General features: G+C 46.8%; 2 protein-coding genes across 2 annotated transcripts in view; both read right to left on the bottom strand.

Annotated features, from left to right (window-relative positions):
* Positions 1–13,258, bottom strand: part of EFR3B (EFR3 homolog B) — a 113,991-nt gene extending 100,733 nt beyond the window's left edge. Inside the window, exons 1-2 of the mRNA XM_077176372.1 lie at positions 13,149–13,258; positions 4,838–4,977 (exon numbers count right to left, since the gene is read on the bottom strand). Coding sequence (XP_077032487.1) covers positions 4,838–4,977; positions 13,149–13,155 — 147 coding nt within the window. The 5' untranslated portion in view covers positions 13,156–13,258. The remainder of the gene's footprint in view (positions 1–4,837; positions 4,978–13,148) is intronic.
* Positions 13,259–15,011: 1,753 nt separating this feature from the next.
* CENPO (centromere protein O) overlaps positions 15,012–22,463 on the bottom strand; it is a 62,785-nt gene continuing 55,333 nt past the window's right edge. The window contains exon 8 of the mRNA XM_077176373.1: positions 15,012–15,018. Coding sequence (XP_077032488.1) covers positions 15,012–15,018 — 7 coding nt within the window. The remainder of the gene's footprint in view (positions 15,019–22,463) is intronic.

A 22,463-nucleotide genomic window follows, 5' to 3' on the forward strand; every position in this document is an offset into this window, starting at 1 on the left:
AAGGATGGGGAAAATGGGAATCAAAATGGGGATGGGAACAGAGCTTCTCCATGTTGGATTTAACGAGACCCTCCTGAGGGGAAAAACAGGGAAAATGGGAATGAAAATGGGAATAACGGGAATGGGAACACAGCTTCTCCATGTTGGATTTAACCAGGCCTTCCTGGGGAGAAAATGGGAGTGAAAATGGGAATGAAAATGGGAAAAACAGGGATAACAGGAATGGGAACAGAGCTTGTCCATGTTGGACTTCACCAAACCTTCCTGGGAAACATGGGAATAAAAACAGGGATAACGGGAATGGGAACAGAGCTTGTCCATGTTGGACTTCACCAGGCCCTCCAGGAATGGGAAAAAATGGGAATGAAATACAGGGAAAATGGGAATGAAAAACAGGGATAACGGGAATGGGAACACAGCTTCTCCATGTTGGACTTCACTAAACCTTCCTGGAAAATGGGAATGGAAAACAGGGAAAATGGGAATGAAAATGGGGATAACGGGAATGGGAACACAGCTTCTCCATGTTGGATTTAACCAGGCCTTCCTGGGATGGGGAAAATGGGAAATAATGGGAAAAATGCGAATGAAAATGGGGATGGGAACAGAGCTTCTGCATGTTGGATTTAACCAGGCCCTCCTGAGGGGAAAAACAGGGAAAATGGGAATGAAAAACAGGGAAAATGGGAATGAAAAACAGGGAAAATGAGGAGAAAAACAGGGAAAATGGGAAAAATGGGAACAGAGCTTCTCCATGTTGGACTTCACCAAACCTTCCTGGGGGGAAAAACAGGGATAAAATAGGGAATAAAAATGGGAAAAATGGGAACAGAGCTTCTCCGTGTTGGACTTGGCTAAACCCTCCTGAAATGGGAAAAATGGGAATAAAAATGGGAATAAAAATGGGAAAAATGGGAATAAAAATGGGAATAAAAATGGGAAAAATGGGAATAACGGGAATGGGAACACAGCTTCTCCATGTTGGATTTAACCAGGCCCTCCTGAGGGGAAAAACAGGGAAAATGGGGATGAAAATGGGAAAAATGGGAATAAAAACGGGAATAACGGGAATGGGAACGCAGCTTGTCCATGCTGGATTTAACCAGGTCCTCCTGGAAAAATGGGGAAAAAAATGGGAATAAAAACGGGAATAACGGGAATGGGAACGCAGCTTGTCCATGTTGGATTTAACCAGACCCTCCCAGAAAATGGGGAAAAAAATGGGAATAAAAACGGGAATAACGGGAATGGGAACGCAGCTTGTCCATGTTGGATTTAACCAGGCCCTCCTGGAAAAATGGGGAAAAAAAATGGGAAAATGGGAATGGAAAGAGGAATAATGGGAATGGGAACAGAGCTACTCCATGTTGGAGTTCACTAAGCCTTGCTGGGGAAAAATGGGAATGAAAAGGGGAATAAAAACGGGAATAAAGATGGGAATAAAAATGGGAATGAAAAGGGGAATGAAAACGGGAATGAAAACGGGAGTAAAAACGGGAATAAAAAGGGGAATAACAGCGGGAATGGCGTCGGGAATACCGGGAATGACAGCGACGGGAGCAGTGGGAAGAGCCACGCCCTAAATCCCCAAACCCCAAACCCCAGGCTCCAACATTCCAGACAGCAAAACCCCAAACCTCAAACCCCCAAACTGGCCCAGAATCTCGGATCATCCCAAATCCCAAATCCCCAAATCCCAAAACACAAATCATCCCAAACCCCAAATCCCAAATCCCAAAGCCCAAATCCCAAACCCCAAATCCCAAACCCCAAATCCCACATCCCACATCCCAAACCCCGCATCCCAAACCCCAAATCCCAAACTCCAGCCCCCAAATCCCAAAACACAAATCATCCCAAACCCCAAATCCCGCATCCCAAATCCCACATCCCAAACCCCAAATCCCAAACCCCAAATCCCAAATCCCAAATCCCGCATCCCAAACCCCAAATCCTGCATCCCAAACCCTGCATCCCAAATCCTGCATCCCAAATCCCGCATCCCAAAACCCAAAATCCCAGATCTCCAAATCCTCAAACCCCAAATCCCAAATCCCCAAATCCCAAACTCCAGCCTCCAAATCCCAAACCACAAATCATCCCAAACCCCAAATCCCAAAGCCCAAAACCCACATCCCAAACCCCAAATCCCAAACTCCAGCCCCCAAATCCCAAAACACAAATCATCCCAAACTCCAAAGCCCAAACCCCAAATCCCAAACCCCAAATCCCGCATCCCAAAACCCAAAATCCCAAATCTCCAAATCCTCAAACCCCAAATCCCAAAACCCCCAAATTCCCCCCAAACCCCAAATTCCCCCCTCGGGGTCCCTGGGGTTGATGTTGTCCATCCATCCCAAACACCAAAAACCCCAAAAACCCCAAAAAGCCCCAAATCCCAAACCCCCAAAATCTCAAAGCCCCCAATGCCAAATCCCCAAACCCCGAATCCCAAAAATCCCAAATCCCAAAAACCCCAAAATCCCAAATTCCCACCTCGGGGTCCTCGGGGTCGATGTTGTCCCTCCATCCCAAACCCCAAAAACCCCAAAACCCAAACCCCAAATTCCAAACCTCAAAAATTCCAAACCCCAAAACCCAATTCCCAAATCCCAAATTGCCCAAACCCCAAAAACCCCAAAAAGCCCAAAATCCTCATTTTTTGCCCCATAATTTTGCACCTTGGGGTCCTCGGGGTCGATGTTGTCCATCCATCCCCAGACCCCAAAATCCCCAAACGCCAAACCCCAAATTCCCCAACCCCCAAATCCTTAAACTCCAAACCCCAAAACCCCAAAAATTCCAAACCTCAAACCCCCAAAAATCCCAAAATCCCAAATCTCCCAAATCCCAAACCCCAGAAAGCCCAAAAATCCCAAAATTGCCGTTTTTTGCCCCAAATCCCCACCTTGGGGTCCTTGGGGTAGATGTTGTCCATCCCCAGACCCCAAAAAGCCCCAAAATCCCCGTTTTTCACCCCAAAATCCCCACCTCGGGGTCCTCAGGGTCGATGTTGTCCATCCCCAAACCCCATAAAACCCCAAAAAGCCCCAAAATCACCATTTTTTGCCCCAAAATCCCCATTTTTCACCCCAATATTTCCCCACCTCAGGATCCTCGGGGTAGATGTTGTCCATCCCCAAACCCCATATAACCCCTAAAAGCCCCAAAATCCCCATTTTTTGCCCCAAATCCCCGTTTTTCACCCCAAAATCCCCACCTCAGGATCCTCGGGTCGATGTTGTCCATCCCCAAAAAGCCCCAAAATCCCCATTTTTGCCCAAAATCCCCATTTTTACCCCAAAATCCCCACCTCAGGATCCTCAGGGTAGATGTTGTCCATCCCCAATAACCCCAAAAAGCCCCAAAAAGCCCCAAAATCCCCATTTTTTGCCCAAAATCCCCATTTTTCACCCCAAAATCCCACCTCAGGGTCCTCGGGGTAGATGTTGTCCATCCCAAAATCCCCATTTTTTGCCCAAAATCCCCATTTTTTGCCCAAAATCCCCGTTTTTCACCCCAAATTCCCACCTCAGGATCCTCAGGGTAGATGTTGTCCATCCCAAAATCCCCATTTTTTGCCCAAAATCCCCATTTTTTGCCCAAAATCCCCATTTTTCACCCCAAATCCCCACCTCAGGATCCTCAGGGTAGATGTTGTCCTTCCCAAAATCCCCATTTTTGCCCAAAATCCCCATTTTTCACCCCAAATCCCCACCTCAGGGTCCTCGGGGTAGATGTTGTCCATCCCAAAATCCCCATTTTTGCCCAAAATCCCCGTTTTTTACCCCAATATTTCCCCACCTCAGGGTCCTCGGGGTAGATGTTGTCCATCCCAAAATCCCCATTTTTTGCCCAAAATCCCCGTTTTTCACCCCAAAATCCCACCTCAGGGTCCTCGGGCTCGATGTTGTCCATCCCAAATCACCCCAAAATCCCCATTTTTTGCCCAAAATCCCCATTTTTCACCCCAAAATCCCCACCTCAGGATCCTCAGGGTAGATGTTGTCCATCCCAAAATCCCCATTTTTTGCCCAAAATCCCCAATTTTTGCCCAAAATCCCCGTTTTTCACCCCAAATCCCCACCTCAGGATCCTCAGGGTAGATGTTGTCCATCCCAAAATCCCCATTTTTTGCCCCAAATCCCCATTTTTTGCCCAAAATCCCCATTTTTTACCCAAAATCCCCACCTCAGGATCCTCAGGGTAGATGTTGTCCATCCCAAAATCCCCATTTTTTGCCCAAAATCCCCATTTTTGCCCAAAATCCCCATTTTTCACCCCAAATCCCCACCTCAGGATCCTCAGGGTAGATGTTGTCCATCCCAAAATCCCCATTTTTTGCCCAAAATCCCCGTTTTTCACCCCAAAATCCCCATTTTTCACCCCAAATCCCCACCTCAGGGTCCTCAGGGTAGATGTTGTCCATCCCAAAATCCCCATTTTTTGCCCAAAATCCCCATTTTTCACCCCAAATCCCCACCTCAAGATCCTCAGGGTAGATGTTGTCCATCCCAAAATCCCCATTTTTTGCCCAAAATCCCCATTTTTCACCCCAAATCCCACCTCAGGGTCCTCGGGGTAGATGTTGTCCATCCCCAAAATCCCCATTTTTGCCCAAAATCCCCGTTTTTCACCCCAAATCCCACCTCAGGATCCTCAGGGTAGATGTTGTCCATCCCCAAATCCCCATTTTTGCCCAAAATCCCCGTTTTTCACCCCAAAATCCCCACCTCAGGGTCCTCAGGGTAGATGTTGTCCATCCCAAAATCCCCATTTTTCACCCCAAAATCCCCATTTTTTGCCCAAAATCCCCGTTTTTCACCCCAAATCCCACCTCAGGGTCCTCGGGGTAGATGTTGTCCACCAGGCGTTTGTAGCGGGGCCTCAGAGCCCCACAGCAGCCACAGAGCCCTGGGGGAAAATTGGGGAGAAAAACGGGGAAATTGGGAAAAAGACGGAAAATGGGGGAAAAGTCTGGGAAAATGGCGGGGAGAAAAAAATCAGAGAAATTTGGGGAGAAAATGGGGAAATTTGGGGAAATTTGGGGGAATAAATGCAGGAAAAACGGAGGGAAATTGGGAAAAATTAGGGAAAAATGGGGGAAAAATTGTGAAAAAATTGGGGAAATTGGGGAAAAATTGGGGAAAAAATTGGGAAAAATTTGGGGGAAATTGGAGACAAAATTGGGGGGAAAATTGGGGAAAAAATTGGGGAAAAAATTGGGGAAAAAATTGGGGAAAAAATTGGGGAAAAAATTGGGGGAATTGGGGAAAAACTGAGGGGAAAATTGGGGAAAAAATTGGGGGGAATGGGGGAAAATTTGGGAGAAACTGGGGAAAAATTGGGGGAAAAATTGGGGGAAAAATTGGGGAAAAAATTGGGGAAAAATTGGGGGAAATTGGGGAAATAATTGGGGGGAATTGGGGAAATATTGAGGGGAATTAGGAAAAAATTGGGAGAAATTGGGGGAAAAATGGGGAAATAATTGGGGGAAATTGGGGAAAAATCAGGGAGAATTTGGGGGAAATTGGGGAAAAAATTGGGAAAATTGGGGAAAATTTGGGAGAAACTGGGGAAAAAATTGGGGGAAAAATTGGGGGAAATTGGGAAAAAAATTGGGGAAAAATTGGGAAAAATTGGGGGAAATTTGAGATATAATTGGGGGAAAACTGGGGGAAATTGGGGCAAAATTGGGGAAAAGAGCTGGGAAAAATTGGGAGAAATTGAGGAAAAATTGGGAAAAAATTGGGGAAATTTTGGGGAAATCTGGGGAGAATTGGGGAAAAAATTGGGGGAAATTGGGGAAATAATTGGGGAAAAAATTGGGGGAAATTGGAGAAAAATTGGGGGAAATTGGGGAAAAATTGGGGAAAAATTGGGGGAAACTGGGGAAATAATTGGGGGAAATTGGGGAAAAATTGGGGGAAATTGGGGAAAAATTGGGAAAAAAATTGGGGAAAGAATTGGGGGAAATTGGGGAGAAATTTGGGAAAAATTGGGGGAAATTGGAGACAAAATTGGGGAAATTGGGGGGAAATGGGGGAAAAATTGGGGGAAATTGGGGAAATAATTGGGGGAAATTGGAGAAAAAATTGGGGGAAATTGGGGAAAGAATTGGGGAAAAAATTGGGGAAAATCAGGGAAATGAGCTGACAAAATTGGGGAAAAGAGCTGGGAAAATTGGGGAAAAATTGGGGAAAATTTTGGGGGAAATCTGGGGGGAATGGGGAAAAAATGGAGGAAATTGGGGAAATAATTGGAGGAAAATTGGGGAAAAATTGGGGGAAAATTGGGGAAAAAATTGGGGGAAAATTGGGGAAAATTGGGGAAAATTTGGGGGAAACTGGGGAAATAATTGGGGAAATTGGGGAAAGAATTGGGGGAAATTGGGGAAAGAATTGGGGGAAATCTGGGGGGGAATTGGGGGGAAGTGGGGAACGCATTGGGAAAAAATTGGGAAAAATTTGGGAATATTTGGGGGAATAAATGCAGAAAAATCAGAGGAAAATTAGGAAAAATCAGGGAAAGGAGGTGGGGAAATTGGGGAAAAATTGAGGGAAATTGGGGGAAAAATGGGGGAAATAATTGGGGGAAATTGGGGAAAAATTTGGGGAAAATTTGGGGAAATTGGGAAAAAATTGGGGGAAATCTGGGGGGGAATTGGGGGAAAATATGGAAAACTTGGGGAATATTTCAGGGAATAAATGCAGAAAAATCAGAGGAAAATTGGGGAAAATCAGGGAAATGAGCTGGGAAAATTGGGGGAAATTGGGAAAAATACGGAAAATGGGGGAAAATCTGGAAAAATATAGAGGGAGGGAAATTGGGGGGAAATCAGAGAAATTGGGGGAAAAATGTGGAAAAATTGGGGAATATTTGGGGGAATGAATGCAGAAAAATCAGAAGAAAATTGGGGAAAATCAGGGAAATGAGCTGAGAAAATTGGGGGAAATTGGGGAAAAAATTGGGGAAAAATTTGGGGGAAATTGGGGGAAAACATTGGGAAAATATGGAAAAATTGGGGGGAAATTTCAGTGAATAAATACAGAAAAATCAGAGGAAAATTAGGAAAAATCAGGGAAAAGAGCTGGGAAAATTGGGGGGAAATTGGGGAAAAATTGGGGAAAACATTGGGAAAATATGGAAAAATTGGGGGGAAATTCTGGGGAATATTGGGGAAAAAATACTGTGTGAAAATCAGGAGAAAAATTGGAATCCTGGGAAAATCTGGGAAAAATTGGAAAAAAAATGCTGAAAAATGGGAAAAATATGGGGAAAATATGGGGAAAAAAGGGGGGGAAATCAGGGAAAAATTGGGGAAAATATTCATCAAAATCTGGGAAGAATTGTGAAAAATTGGGGAAAAATCAGAGAAAAAATCTGGGAGACATTGGGAAAAATCCAGGGAAATTTGGGAAAAATCAGGGAAAAATCCTGGGAAAATCCAGGAAAAACTGGGGGGGAAATTCGGAAAAAATTAGAAAAATCTCGGGAAAATATGGAAAAAAATGGGGGAAAACTGGGGGGGGAAATCCAAGAAAAACTGGGGGGAAAATTAGGGAAGAAAATCAGGGAAAAAAATCAGAAAAATCTGGGAAAAATGTGGGAAAATTCGGGGGGGAGGGGAATTGGGGAAAAATCGGGGAAAAATTCAGGAAATATCTCAGGGGAAATGGGGAAAAAACTGGGAAAAATCAGGAAAAATCAGGGAAAATTGGTGGGAAAATCAGGAAAATATTCAGGAAATATCTGGGGGGAAATTGGGGAAAACATCAGAGAAATTTAGGGAAAAAACATGGAAAAATTGGGGAATATTTGGGGAAATGAATGCAGAAAAATCAGAGGAAAATCAGGGAAAATCCGGGAAAAGAGCCGGGAACATTGGGGGAAAAATTGGGGGAAATCTGGGGGGAATTGGGGGAAAATATGGAAAAATTGGGGGAAAATTTCAGGGAATAAATGCAGAAAAATCAGGGAAAAAATCTGGAAAAATCAGGAAAAGATGGGAAAAATTGGGAAAATTCAGGGAAAACAGGAGAGAATCAGGAAACAAATCCAGGAAAATTGGGAAAAATCCAGAAAAAAATCAGGGAAAATTGAGGGAAATCCAGGAAAATTGGGAAAAATTAGGAAAAATCAGGATGGGGAAGATTCCCAGAATTCCAAGGAATCCGAGAATTCCCAAATTTCAGGAGCCAGAATTCCCAGCATTTTTGGGAATTTTTATTTTAAATCCCCAAAAAATCCCAAATTCCGCACCTGGAAAAGCCCAAATTCCTTTGGAATGCTGAGGAAATTCTACAAATATTCCCAAAAAATCCCTGGAATTTTGGTTCTCTCCCGGATTTTATTCCTGCCTCAGCTCCAGGCCAGGATTTTGCTCCTTTTCCCGAGGATTTGCAGGTGGCATTTGGGGAAATTTGGGATCTTTGGGATCTTTTCCCTCCTGGAATGTTGGGAACTGGCCTGGCTGAGGGCTTGAAAGGAAAAAGGGAATTAAAAGTGGGAGAAAGGCTGGAAAACTGGGAATAAATCCTGGAAAATTAGGAATAAATCCATAAAAACAAGGATAAAGGCTGGAAAAGTGGGAGAAATCCTGGAAAATTGGGATAGAGCCTGGAAAATTGGGAATAAATCCTGGAAAACTGGGATAGATCAATAAAAACTGGGATAGAGGCTGGAAAATTGGGAATAAATCCTGGGAAAGTGGGATAAATCCTGGGAAAGTGGGATAAAGGCTGGAAAAAAATGATAGAGACTGGAAAATTGGGAATAAATCCTGGAAAATTTGGTATAAACCCATAAAAACTGGGATAACGCTGGGAAAATTGGGATAGAGCCTGGAAAACTGGAATAAACCCATAAAAACTGGGACAGAGCCTGGAAAATTGGGAGAAATCCCAGGAAACTTGGGAGAAATGCTGGAAAATTGGGAGAAATCCCAGGAAAATTGGGAATAAATCCCTGGAAAATTGGGATAAATCCATAAAAATGAGGGTAGAGCCTGGGAAATTGGGAAAAATTCCTGGGAAAAAAAGATCCCAAAAATCAGGAACGATTCCCTGGGAAAAAATGGGAATTTTGGGGAAAATTCATGGGAAAAATTGGGGAATCTGGGGAAAATTCCCTAAAAAATTTGGGAAATTTGGGGAAAATTCACAGGAAAAAAAAAAAAGGGGAAATTTGGGAATTGGGGTTTCCAGCCATGGGAAAACGCCGGAATTTTGGGAATTTTGGGAATTCTGGGATGAGGCAGGGAAGGGAAAAGCAGGATCCGAGTTCCCCCCTGGAAAATCCCAAATCCCTCCCCCCACGCTGCTTCTTCCTGGAAATCCCAAAAGAATCCCAAAAAAATCCCAGAAAAATCCCACAAAATTCCTGAAATTCCCAAATTTTCCCCCAAAAATTCCTGAAGGAAAACGCACCCAGGGTCCCGGGATTGGGAAGGGAACGGCCCCAGGGTTTTGGGGCTTTTGGGGTTTTGGGGTTTTTGGGGTTTGGGGTTTGGGATTTGGGGTTTTTGGGATTTGGGACTTGGGATTTTTGGGAATTGGGATTTTTAGGAATTGGGATTCAGGATTTGGGGATTTTGGGATTTTTGGGAATTGGGATTCAGGGTTTGGGGATTTTGGGATTTGGGATTTTTGGCATTTGGGGTTTCTGGGATTTTTGGGGTTTGGGATTTTTGGGATTTGGGGTTTTTGGGATTTGGGGCTTGGAGTTTGGGGTTTTTGGGATGTGATTGGGGTTTAGGATTCGGAATTTGGGGTTTGGGGTTCAGGATTTAGGATTTAGGATTTGGGGTTCAGGATCTGAAGTTCAGGATTTGGGATTTGGGACCATTGGGGATTTGGGATTTGGGGTGTGGGGTTCAGGGTTCAGGATTTGGGGTCTGGGCCTGTTTGGGGTTTGGAATCTGGGCACGTTTGGGGTTCAGGATTTGGAGTTCAGGGTTCAGGATTGGGGTTCAGGGTTTGGGGTCTGGGCCTGTTTGGGGCTCAGAGTTTGGGGTCTGGGCCCATTTGGGGTTTGGGGTTCAGGGTTTGGGATTCAGGGCTCAGGGCTCAGGGTCTGGGGTTCAGGGTTTGGGGTCTGGGCCCATTGAGGGTTTGGGGTTCAGGATTTGGGGCTCAGGATTTGGGATTCAGGGTTTGGGGTTCAGGGCTCAGGATTTGGGGCTCAGGTTTTGGGGTCTGGGCCCGTTTGGGGTTCAGGTTTTGGGGTCTGGGGTTCAGGGTTTGGGACTCAGGGCTCAGGGTTTGGGATTCAGGGTTCAGGGTTTGGGGTCTGCGCCCATTTGGGGTCTGGGGCTCAGGTTTTGGGGTTCAGGGTTTTGGGTTCAGGGCTCAGGATTTGGGGTTCAGGGTTTGGGGCTCAGGGTTTGGGGTTCAGGGCTCAGGATTTGGGGTTCGGGGTTCAGGCTTTGGGGCCTGGCCCCGTTTGGGGTTCAGGGTTCAGGATTTGGGATTTGGGTTCAGGCTTTGGGGTCTGGGCCCATTTGGGGTTCAGGGTTCAGGGTTTGGGGTTCAGGGCTCAGGATTTGGGGTTTGGGGTTCAGGCTTTGGGGCCTGGCCCCGTTTGGGTTCGGGCTTTGGGGTTCAGGGTTTGGGGTTTGGGGTTCAGGCTTTGGGGTTTGTGTTCGGGCTTTGGGGTCGGGGTCCCTTTCCCCGGGTCCTGCGGCTCCCCCGGGCCGGGAAGGGCGTTCGGGATTGCCGAGGTCACCGGGGATTCCCAAAATCCCCAAATCCCCAAAATCCCCAAATCCCCAAATCCCCAAATCCCCTTAATCCCAAAAAGGGGAGGGCACCAGATGCTGCTCCAGCTGCTCCTCCTCAGCGACGGCCCCAAAATCCCCAAATTCAGCCCCAAAAACTCGGATCTGGCCCCAAAATCCCCAAATTCAGCCCCAGAAACTCGGATCCGGCCCCAAAACCTCAGATCTGGCCCCAAAATCCTGAAATTCAGCCCCAAAAACTCGGATCCGGCCCCAAAACCCCCGAATTCAGCCCCAAAACCCCAGATTCGGCCCCAAAATCCCCAAATTCAGCCCCAAAACCTCAGATCCAGCCCCAAAATCCTGAGATTCAGCGCCAAAACATCAGATCCGGCCCCAAAATCTGCCCCAAAACCCCCGGATCCAGCCCCAAAACCTCGGATCCGGCCCCAAAATCCTGAAATTCATCCCCAAAATCCCCAAATTCAACCCCAAAACCCCCAATTCAGCCCCAAAATCCTAAAATTCAGCCCCAAAATCAGCGGGTTTGGCCCCAAAATAACAAAAATCGGCCCCAAAACCTCCAGAATCAACCCCAAAATCCTGGAATTCAAAATCGCAGAATTCGGCCCCAAAATCCTAAAATTCGGCCCCAAATTGCTGGATTCAGCTCCAAAATCCTGGAATTCAGCCTCAAAACCCCAAAATTCATCCCAAAACCCTGGATTCGATCCCAAAATCCTAAAATTTCGCCCCAAAATTCCAGATTCAGTCCCAAAATCCCGGAATTTGGCCCCCAAATCCCACATTCAGCCACAAAATCCCAAAATCTGGCCCCAAAACTCCCAGAATCAGCCCCAAAAATCCTAAAATTCGGCCCCAAATTCCTGGGATTCAAAACCCCCGAAATTCATCCCCAAAATTCTCGGATTGGGCCCCAAAAGCCCCGAAATTTATCCCCAAAATTCTCAGATTTGGCCCCAAAAGCCCCCAAATCCCAACAATTTGGGGTTCCCTCACCCCAAACCATTCCCACCCCACAAAGTTTGGGGTTTCTGGGGATTTTGGGGTTTCCTGCAGATTTTGGGGTTCCCAAACTGATCCCACCCCAGAAATTTTGGGGTTTCCCGGTGATATTTTGGGTCCCTCCCGGGGATTTTGGGGTTTCCGGGGATTTTGGGGTTCCCGGACTGGTCCCACCCCACAAAGTTTGGGGTTTCTGGGGATTTTGGGGTTTCCTGCAGATTTTGGGGTTCCCAGACCCATCCCACCCCATAAATTTTGGGGTTTCTGGGGATTTTGGGGTTTCCGGGGATTTTGGGGTTCCCGGACTGGTCCCACCCCACAAAGTTTGGGGTTTCCCACAGATTTTGGGGTTTCCTGCAGATTTTGGGGTTCCCAGACCGGTCCCACCCCACAGATTTTGGGGTTCCTGGTGCAGATTTTGGGGTTTTTTGCAGGTTTTGGGGTCCCTCCCGGTGATTTTGGGGTTTTTCGGTGCAGATTTTGGGGTTCCCGGTGCCATTTTTGGGTCCCTCCCAGTGATTTTGGGGTTTTTTGCAGATTTTGGGGTCCCTCCCGGTGCAGATTTTGGGGGGTTTTTGCAGATTTTGGGGGTTTTTTGCTGGTTTTGGGGTCCCTCCCGGTGCCGTTTTTGGGGTCCCTCCCAGTGCTGTTTTGGGGTCCCTCCCGGTGCAGATTTTGGGGTTTTTTTGTAGGTTTTGGGGGTTTTTTTCAGATTTTGGTGGTTTTTTGCAGGTTTTGGGGTGCCTCCCGGTGCAGATTTCGAGTCCCTCCCGGGGATTTTGGGGTTTTTGGGGATTTTGGGGTTCTCGGTGCAGATTTTGGGGTTCCCGGTGCCGTTTTTGGGTCCCTCCCGGGGATTTTGGGGTTTTTTGCAGATTTTGGGGGTTTTTTGCTGGTTTTGGGGTCCCTCCCGGTGCCGTTTTTTGGGTCCCTCCCGGTGCAGGTTTTGGGGTTTTTTTTGGAGATTTTGGGGTTCCTCCCGGTGCTGTTTTGGGTCCCTCCCGGGGATTTTGGGGTTTTTTTTGCAGATTTTGGGGTCCCTCCCGTTGCAGATTTTGGGGGTTTTTTTGCAGATTTTGGGGTCCCTCTCGGTGCCGTTTTTGGGGTCCCTCCCGGTGCCGTTTTCGGGTCCCTCCCGTTGCAGATTTTGGGGTTTTTTTGCTGTTTTTGGGGTTTTTTTGCTGTTTTCGGGTCCCTCCCGGGGATGCTCCGGGGCCGGGGCGGGGCTGGGGCCGCGTTCCCGCAGTTCCCGCCCCCGGCCCCGCCGGCCCCGCTCCCATCCCGGCTCCCATCCCGGTGTTTATCCCGGTCCTTTTCCCGGTGTTATCCCGGTGTTATCCCGGTCCTATCCCGGTGTTTATCCCGGTTCTCATCCCGGTTTCTGTCCCGTTTTTCCATCCCGTACCGTACATGGCGCTGCGGCTGCGGCGGCTGCGGCGGCGGCGGGAGCGGGGGCGGCCCCGGGGGCGGGAACGGGAACGGGAAAAACCGGGAATGGAAAACCGGGAACGGGAACAACGGGAACGGGAAAACCGGGAACGGGAACGGGAACGGGAACGGGAACGGGAAAACCGGGAACGGGAACGGGAACGGGAAAACCGGGAACGGGAACGGGAACGGGAACGGGAACGGGAACGGCTCCGCTCGCGGGAACAAGCGGGAACGGGAACAGAGGGAAAACCGGGAATGGGAACGGGAACGGGAATGGGAACGGGAACGGGAACGGGAACAGAGGGAAAACCAGGAATGGGAACGGGAACGGGAGCGGGAGCGGCTCCGCCCGCGGGAACGACCGGGAACGGGAAAAACCGGGAATGGGAACAACGGGAATGGGAACGGGAACGGGGAAAACCAGGAATGGGAACAACGGGAATGGGAACAACGGGAACGGGAGCAGGGGGAAAACCAGGAATGGGAACGGGAACGGGAGCGGGAATGGGAAAAACCGGGAATGGGAACAACGGGAACGGGAGCAGGAACAACGGGAACGGGAACAGAGGGAAAACCAGGAATGGGAACGGGAACGGGAACGGGAACAGAGGGAAAACCAGGAATGGGAACGGGAACGGGAACGGGAACAGAGGGAAAACCAGGAATGGGAACGGGAACGGAAACGGGAACAGAGGGAAAACCAGGAATGGGAACGGGAACGGGAACGGGAACGGGAGCGGCTCTGCCTGCGGGAACAACCGGGAACGGGAAAAACCAGGAATGGGAACAACGGGAATGGGGAAAACCGGGAATGGGGATACAGGGAAAACCGGGAGCGGGAACGGGAGCGGCTCCGCCCACGGGAACAACCGGGAACAACGGGAAAACCGGGAAAACTGGGAACGAGGAAAGCCGGGAATGGGAATGGGCACGGGGAAAACAGGGAATGGGAATGGGAATGCGGGGAAAACCGGGAATGGGAATAGAGGGGAAATCGGGAATGGGGAAAACCAGGAACAGGAACAGGAAAAAACTGGGAATGGGAACGCAGGGGAAAACCGGGATTGGGAACGGGAACAGGAAAAAAATGGGAACAGGAATGGGAAAAAAACGGGAATGGGAAAACCAGGAATGGGAATGGAGGGAAAAATGGGAATGGGAAAAAGCCGGGAACGGGAAAAACCAGGAATGGGAACAGAGGGAAAACCAGGAATGGGAACAGGAAAAATCGGGAATGGGGAAAACCAGGAATGGGAATGGGAAGGGGAAAACCGGGAATGGGGAAAACCAGGAATGGGAACAGAGGGAATGGGAAAAACACTGGGAATGGAATGGGAAAAAACTGGGAATGGGAATGGGGGAAAAATGGGAATGGGAATGGAGGGAATGGGAAAAAAACCCGAGACTGGTAGAGGGAAAACTGGGAATGGGAAGGGAATGGGAATGGGAATGGGAATAGAAGGAAAACTGGGAATGGGAGAGAGCAGGAACAGGAAACTGGGAATGGAAAACAAACTGGGAATGGGAATGGTGGGAATGGGAAACTGGGAATGGGATCGCCGGGATAACCCCAGGATCGGAGTGAGCGGGAATGGGAAAACGGGGATGGGATCGGGATGGAAAACTGGGAATGGGGAAAAACCCACGGGAATGGGATCCCGGGGATCGGAGAAACCAAGAGAGGAAACAACCGGGAATGGGAACAACGGGAATGGGAACAACGGGAATGGGAACAATGGGAATGGAAAACCAGGAATGGGAACAATGGGAATGGGATGGGATCACAGCCGGGAATGGAGCGGGATGGAAAACTGGGAATGGGATCATTGGAATGGGATCAACAACTGGGAATGGGATCACAAGTGGGATAACAACCAGAAATGAACCGGGATGGAAAACTGGGAATGGGATCAGAACTGGGAATGGGATCACTGGGATAAACGGGAATTAATTGGGATAAACAACCGGGAATGGGATCACCAGAATGGGATCAACTGGGAATGGGATCATTGGGATAACTGGGATAACAACCAGGAATGAACTGGGATGAAAAACTGGGAATGGGATAAGAACTGGGAATGGGATCACTGGGAGAACCAGGAATGGATTGGGATAAACAACTGGGAATGGGATCATTGGGAATGGGAAACTGGGAATGGGATTGGAATGGGAAAGCAGGAATGGGATCACTGGGAATGCGCTTGGGATGGAAAACTGGGAATGGGAGATCACCGGGATAACAGCCAGGAATGAACCGGGATGGAAAACTGGGTAAACAACTGGGAATGGGATCACCGGGATCACCGGGATCACCGGGATAACCGGGAATGGATGGGAGAGCAACTGGGAATGGATCAGGACAAACAGGAACAACGGGAATGGGATACAGGGAATGGGATAACTGGGATACAGGGAATGGGGTTGGGAACCAGGAACTGGGAACTGGGAATGGGGCAAGAGGAACTGGGAATGGGATTGGGAACTGGGAATGGGAATGGAAGCCAGGGATGGGATTGGGAACCGGGAACGGCAACTGGGAATGGGATTGGGGTTTTGGGAATGGGGCAAGTGGGAACTGGGAATGGGATTGGGACAATCGGGAATGGGGCTGGGATATCGGGAATAGGGTCGGGAACTGGGAATGGGAACTGGGAACGGGATTGGGGACTGGGAAGCAGGAATGGGGCTGGGATAATCAGGAATGGGATTGGAAGCAGGGAATGGGGTTGGGAACTGGGAATGGGAAGCAGGAATGGGGCTGGGGTGTCGGGAATGGGAACTGGGAATGGGAACTGCAATATCAGGAATGGGGCTGGGATGTTGGGAATGGGAACGGGGTTGGGATAATCGGGAATGGGGTTGGGAACTGGGAATTGGCCCTGGGGAACTGGGAACGGGATTGGGAACGGGAATTGGGATTGGGGGCTGGGAATGGGGCAAGGGGAACTGGGAATGGGATTGGGAAAATCGGGAATGGGGCTGGGATCACTGGGAATGGGATTGGGATCATTGGGAATGGGATTGGGATGGGATTGGGACAATCAGGAATGGGACTGGAATATCGGGAATGGGGCTGGGACATCGGGAATGGGACTGGGATCATTGGGAATGGGATTGGGATGGGATTGGGAAAATCAGGAATGGGGCTGGGATCACTGGGAATGGGATTGGGATCATTGGGAATAGGGCTGGGATCCTTGGGAATAGGGCTGGGATCATTGGGAATGGGGTTGGGATGGGCTTGGGATACAGGGAATGGGAACTGGGAATGGGAACCAGGAGCGGGGCTGGGATACTGGGAATGGGGTTGGGAACTGGGATAAACTGGAATGGGGCTGGGACAGTCAGGAATGGGGCTGGGATCATTGGGAATGGGAACCGGGAATGGGGCTGGGATAATTGGGAATGGGATTGGGACAGTCAGGAATGGGATTGGGAACTGGGAACGGGAACTGGGAATGGCATTGAGATAAACGGGAATGGGATTGGGATAAACTGGAATGGGATTGGGACAGTCAGGAATGGGATTGGGATCATTGGGAATGGGAACCGGGAATGGGATACAGGGAATGGGATTGGGAATTCAGGAATGGGGTTGGGAATTCAGGAATGGAAAATAGGATAAACTGGAATGGGGCTGGGATATCGGGAATGGGATTGGGATCATTGGGAATGGGATCCGGGAATGGGGCCGGGATAATCGGGAATGGGACTGGGAACGGGGAATGGGATTGGGAATAGGGTTGAGATATGGGGAATGGGGTTGGGATAATTGGGAATGAGAGCCAGGAATGGGATTGGGACAATCAGGAATGGGAATCATAGCCAGGAATGGGATTGGGATGATGGGAATGGGAACTGGGAATGGGAACCAGGGTGGGGGCTGGGATACTGGGAATGGGATTGGGAATGGGATTGGGATAATGGGGAATGAGATTGGAAATTGGGAATGGGATTGGGATATTCAGGAATGGGATTGGGATATTCAGGAATGGGATTGGGAACTGGGAATGGGATTGGGATACTGGGGAATGGGATAATCAGGATAGAGGGAAAGAGACTGGGAATGGGCCATGGGAACTGGGAATGGGAACGGGATTGGGATAATGGGAATGGGCCCTGGAACCGGGATGGGATTGGGAACCAGGAATGGGATTGGGAACCGGGAATGGGATTGGGATAAAGGGAATGGGATTGGGATAAAGGGAATGGGCCATGGGAACGGGGAATGGGGTTGGGATAATCAGGAATGGGATTGGGATAATGGGGAATGGGAACTGGGATAATGGGAATGGGATAATCAGGAGGGAATAAGACTGGGAATGGACCATGGGAACTGGGAATGGGAACTGGGATATTCAGGAATGGGATTGGGAACTGGGAATGGGATTGGGATAATGGGGAATGGGATTGGGAACTGGGAATGGGCCATGGGAATGGGGAATGGGATTGAAGATAATGGGGAATGGGATTGAAGATAATGGGGAATGGGATTGGAAATTGGGAATGGGATTTTTTGGGATAATGGGAATGGGATTGGGATAATGGGGAATGGGTTTGGGATAATGGGGAATGGGATTTGGATATTCAGGAATGGGATTGGGAACTGGGAATGGGATTGGGATGTTCAGGAATGGGATTGGGATATTCAGGAATGGGATTGGGATAATGGGGAATTTTTGGGATTTTTTGGGCCATTGGGACTGGGAGCAGGGAATGGCCCCGGGAGCCCCTTGGGGCTGGGTTTGGGATGTCGGGAACGGGCCCTGAGCCGGGACAATGGCCCCGGGATTCCCAAGGGAAACTGAGGCAGGGATCCCCCCCCATGGCCACGCCCACAGAGCCGGGAACGGCAAACCCCGGATCCCAACATTCCCAGCATTCCCAGCATTCCCAGCATTCCCAGCATTCCCAACATTCCCAACATTCCCAGCATTCCCAGCATTCCCAGCATTCCCAGCATTCCCAGAAATGCCCCAGACCCCGCCTGGAATGGGGGCTCTGCCCCTCTCGGGGTGGGGATTATTCCCAAAAATCCCATAAATGAAAATAAAATAAAATAAAATAAAATAAAATAAAATAAAATAAAATAAAATAAAATAAAATAAAATAAAATAAAATAAAATCCCCAAAAAATCCCATAAAGTCCCCAAAAATCCCATAAAATCCCATAAAATAAAATAAAATAAAATAAATACAAAAAAAAATCCCATAAAATCCCCAAAAATCCCATAAAATCCCAAACATAAAAAGTAAAATGCCATAAAATCCCAAAAATCCCATAAAATAAAATAAATCCCATAAAATCCCAAACATTAAAAAAAATTTCCCATAATATCACAAAAATCCCATAAAATTCCGTGAATCTGATAAAATAAAAAAATCCCATAAATGCCACAAATCCTACAAAAAAATCCTAAATCCCACAGAAAAAAAATCCCACAAAAAATCCCAAAATGCCACCAAAAAGTTCCCCCAAAAATCCCAAATCTGACCAAAAAATCCCCTCAAAATCCCCAAATTCCATTAAAAAATTCCCCCAAAAAATCCCCCAAACCCACCAAAAAATCCCTAAAAAAATCCCCAATCCCACAAAAGAACCCCACCAAATGCCACAGAAAAATCCCAAATTACATCAAAAAATCCCCAAATTCCACCCAAAAAAATCCCCAAAATTCCACCAAAAAACCCCAAATGCCATAAAAAAAATCCTCAAATCCCAGCAAAAAATCCCCCCAAAAATCCCCAAATTCCATAAAAAATTCCCAAAAAAATCCCCAAATCCCATCAAAGAAATCAAAAAAAAATCCCCAAATCCCAGCAAAAAATCCCCCCAAAAATCCCCAAATTCCATAAAAAATTCCCAAAAAATCCCCAAATTCCCACCAAAAAATTCCCCAAAAATTCCCCCAATCCCACCAAAAAATCCCCCCTAAAAACCCCTGAATCCCACAAAAAAATCCCACAAAAAATCCCGAAATGCCACCAAAAAGTTCCCCCAAAAATCCCAAATCTGACCAAAAAATCCCCCCAAAAAATCCCCAAATTCCGTTAAAAAATCCCCCCCAAAAATCCCCCAAACCCACCAAAAAATCCCCCAAAAATCCCCAAATCCCACGAAGGAACCCCACCAAATGCCACAGAAAAATCCCAAATTCCATCAAAAAATCCCCAAATTCCACCCAAAAAAATCCCCAAAATTCCACCAAAAAACCCCAAATGCCATCAAAAAAAATCCCCAAATCCCACTAAAAAATCCCCCCAAAAATCCCCAAATTCCATAAAAAATTCCCAAAAAAATCCCCAAATCCCATCAAAGAAATCAAAAAAAAATCCCCAAATCCCAGCAAAAAATCCCCCCAAAAATCCCCAAATTCCATAAAAAATTCCCAAAAAATCCCCAAATTCCCACCAAAAAATTCCCCAAAAATTCCCCCAATCCCACCAAAAAATCCCCCCTAAAAACCCCTGAATCCCACAAAAAAATCCCACAAAAAATCCCGAAATGCCACCAAAAAGTTCCCCCAAAAATCCCAAATCTGACCAAAAAATCCCCCCAAAAAATCCCCAAATTCCATTAAAAAATTCCCCCCAAAAAATCCCCCAAACCCACCAAAAAAATCCCTAAAAAAAAATCCCCAAATTCCACAAAAGAACCCCACCAAATGCCACAGAAAAATCCCAAATTCCATCAAAAAATCCCCAAATTCCACCCAAAAAAATCCCCAAAATTCCACCAAAAAACCCCAAATGCCATAAAAAAAATCCCCAAATCCCACCAAAAAAATCCCCCCAAAAATTCCCAAATTCCATTAAAAAAATCCCCAAAAAATCCCCAAATCCCACCAAAAAAATCCCCAAATACCATTTAAAAATCCCCCCAAAAATCCCCAAATTCCCACCAAAAAATTCCCCAAAAATTCCCCCAATCCCACCAAAAAATCCCCCCCCAAAAATCCCCTAAAAATCCCCGAATCCCACAAAAAAATCCCACAAAAAATCCCGAAATGCCACCAAAAAGTTCCCCCAAAAATCCCAAATTCCATTAAAAAATTCCCCCCAAAAATTCCCAAATTCCATTAAAAAATTCCCCCCAAAAAATCCCCCAAATCCCACCAAAAAATCCCTAAAAAAATCCCAAATCCCACGAAGGAACCCCACCAAATGCCACAGAAAAATCCCAAATTCCATTAAAAAAATCCCCAAATTCCACCCAAAAAAATCCCCAAAATTCCACCAAAAAACCCCAAATGCCATCAAAAAAAGTCCCCAAATCCCAGCAAAAAGAACCCAAATCCTGCAAAAAAAATCCCCAAATCCCATCAAAGAAATCCCAAAAAAATCCCCAAATCCCAGCAAAAAATCCCCCCAAAAATCCCCAAATTCCATAAAAAATTCCCAAAAAATCCCCAAATCCGACCAAAAAAATCCCTAAATTCCATTTAAAAATCCCCCCAAAAATCCCCAAATTCCCACCAAAAAAATCCCCAAAAATTCCCCCAATCCCACCAAAAAATCCCCCCAAAAAATCCCCTAAAAATCCCCGAATCCCACAAAAAAATCCCACAAAAAATCCCGAAATGCCACCAAAAAGTTCCCCCAAAAATCCCAAATCTGACCAAAAAATCCCCCCAAAAAATCCCCAAATTCCATTAAAAAATTCCCCCCAAAAAATCCCCCAAACCCACCAAAAAATCCCTAAAAAAATCCCAAATCCCACAAAGGAACCCCACCAAATGCCACAGAAAAATCCCAAATTCCATCAAAAAATCCCCAAATTCCACCCAAAAAAAATCCCCAAAATTCCACCCAAAAACCCCAAGTGCCATCAAAAAAAATCCCCAAATCCCAGCAAAAAATCCCCCCAAAAATCCCCAAATTCCATTAAAAATTCCCCAAAAAATCCCCAAATCCGACCAAAAAAATCCCCAAATTCCATTTAAAAATCCCCCCAAAAATCCCCAAATTCCCACCAAAAAATTCCCGAAAAATTCCCCCAATCCCACCAAAAAATCCCCCCCCAAAAATCCCCTAAAAATCCCCGAATCCCACAAAAAAATCCCACAAAAAATCCCGAAATGCCACCAAAAAGTTCCCCCCAAAATCCCAAATCTGACCAAAAAATCCCCCCAAAAAATCCCCAAATTCCATTAAAAAATTCCCCCCAAAAAATCCCCAAATTCCGTTAAAAAATTCCCCCCAAAAATCCCCAAATTCCACCAAAAAAATCCCTAAAAAAAATCCCCAAATCCCAGCAAAAACTCCAAAAAAATCCCCAAATGTAATAAAAAAATCCCTCAAAAAATCTCCAAAATTCCACCAAAAATTCCCCCCAAAAATCCCAAATCCCACCCAAAAATCCCCAAATTCCACCCAAAAATTCCCCAAAAAATCCCCAAATTCCCCCAAAAAATTCCCCCAAAAAGTTTCAAATCCCCCCAAACCAATCAATATTTAATAATTAATAATCGATAATCAACAATTAATAGCTCATAATCAATAATTAATAATCAATACTCGATAATCAACAATTAATAGCTCATAATCAATAATTAATAATCGATAATCATTAATGAACATTCCAAGGAAAAGGACACAGGGAGGTTTGGGATTTTTGGGATTTTTTCATTCCCATTTTTATTGAAAACTTTGACCCCAAAACCCCCAAATCCCAAAGTTTGACCCCAAAATTCCCAGAATCCCAAAACCCCAAATCCCAAAGTTTTATCTCCAAAATTCCTGGAATTTTGATCTCAGAAACCCCAAAATTCCTGGATTTTCCCAGAATCCCAACCCCAAAACCCCCAAATCCCAAAATTCTGTCCCAGAATTCCCAGATTTTCCCCAGAATTCCAATCCCAAACTCCCAAATCCCAGATTTCCGCCCCATTCCCTTTTGCAATTCCAGGATTTTCTGGGAATTCCGACCCCAAATCCCAAAGTTTGACCCCAAAATTCCCGGATTTTCCCACAATCCCAATCCCAAAACCCCCAAATCCCAAAGTTTGAACCCAGAATTCCCAATCCCCCCCATTCCCTTTTGCAATTCCAGCATTTTCTGGGAATTCTGCCCCTAATTCCCAAAGTTCTCCTCCAGTTTTCCCGGATTTTCCCGAAAATTCCAAAATTCCAGATTTTCACCCCGTTCCCATTGGGAAAATTCCCAATTCCCAGATTTTCCCCCTGTTCCCGTTGTCAATTCCAGGATTTTTTTGGGAATTCTGGCCCCAAATCCCAAAGTTTGACCCCAAATTTCCCAGATTTTCCCAGAATCCCAACCCCAAAACCC

This window comes from Agelaius phoeniceus, chromosome 3 (assembly GCF_051311805.1).
Source record: "Agelaius phoeniceus isolate bAgePho1 chromosome 3, bAgePho1.hap1, whole genome shotgun sequence".
NCBI classification, from domain to species: Eukaryota; Metazoa; Chordata; class Aves; order Passeriformes; family Icteridae; genus Agelaius; species Agelaius phoeniceus.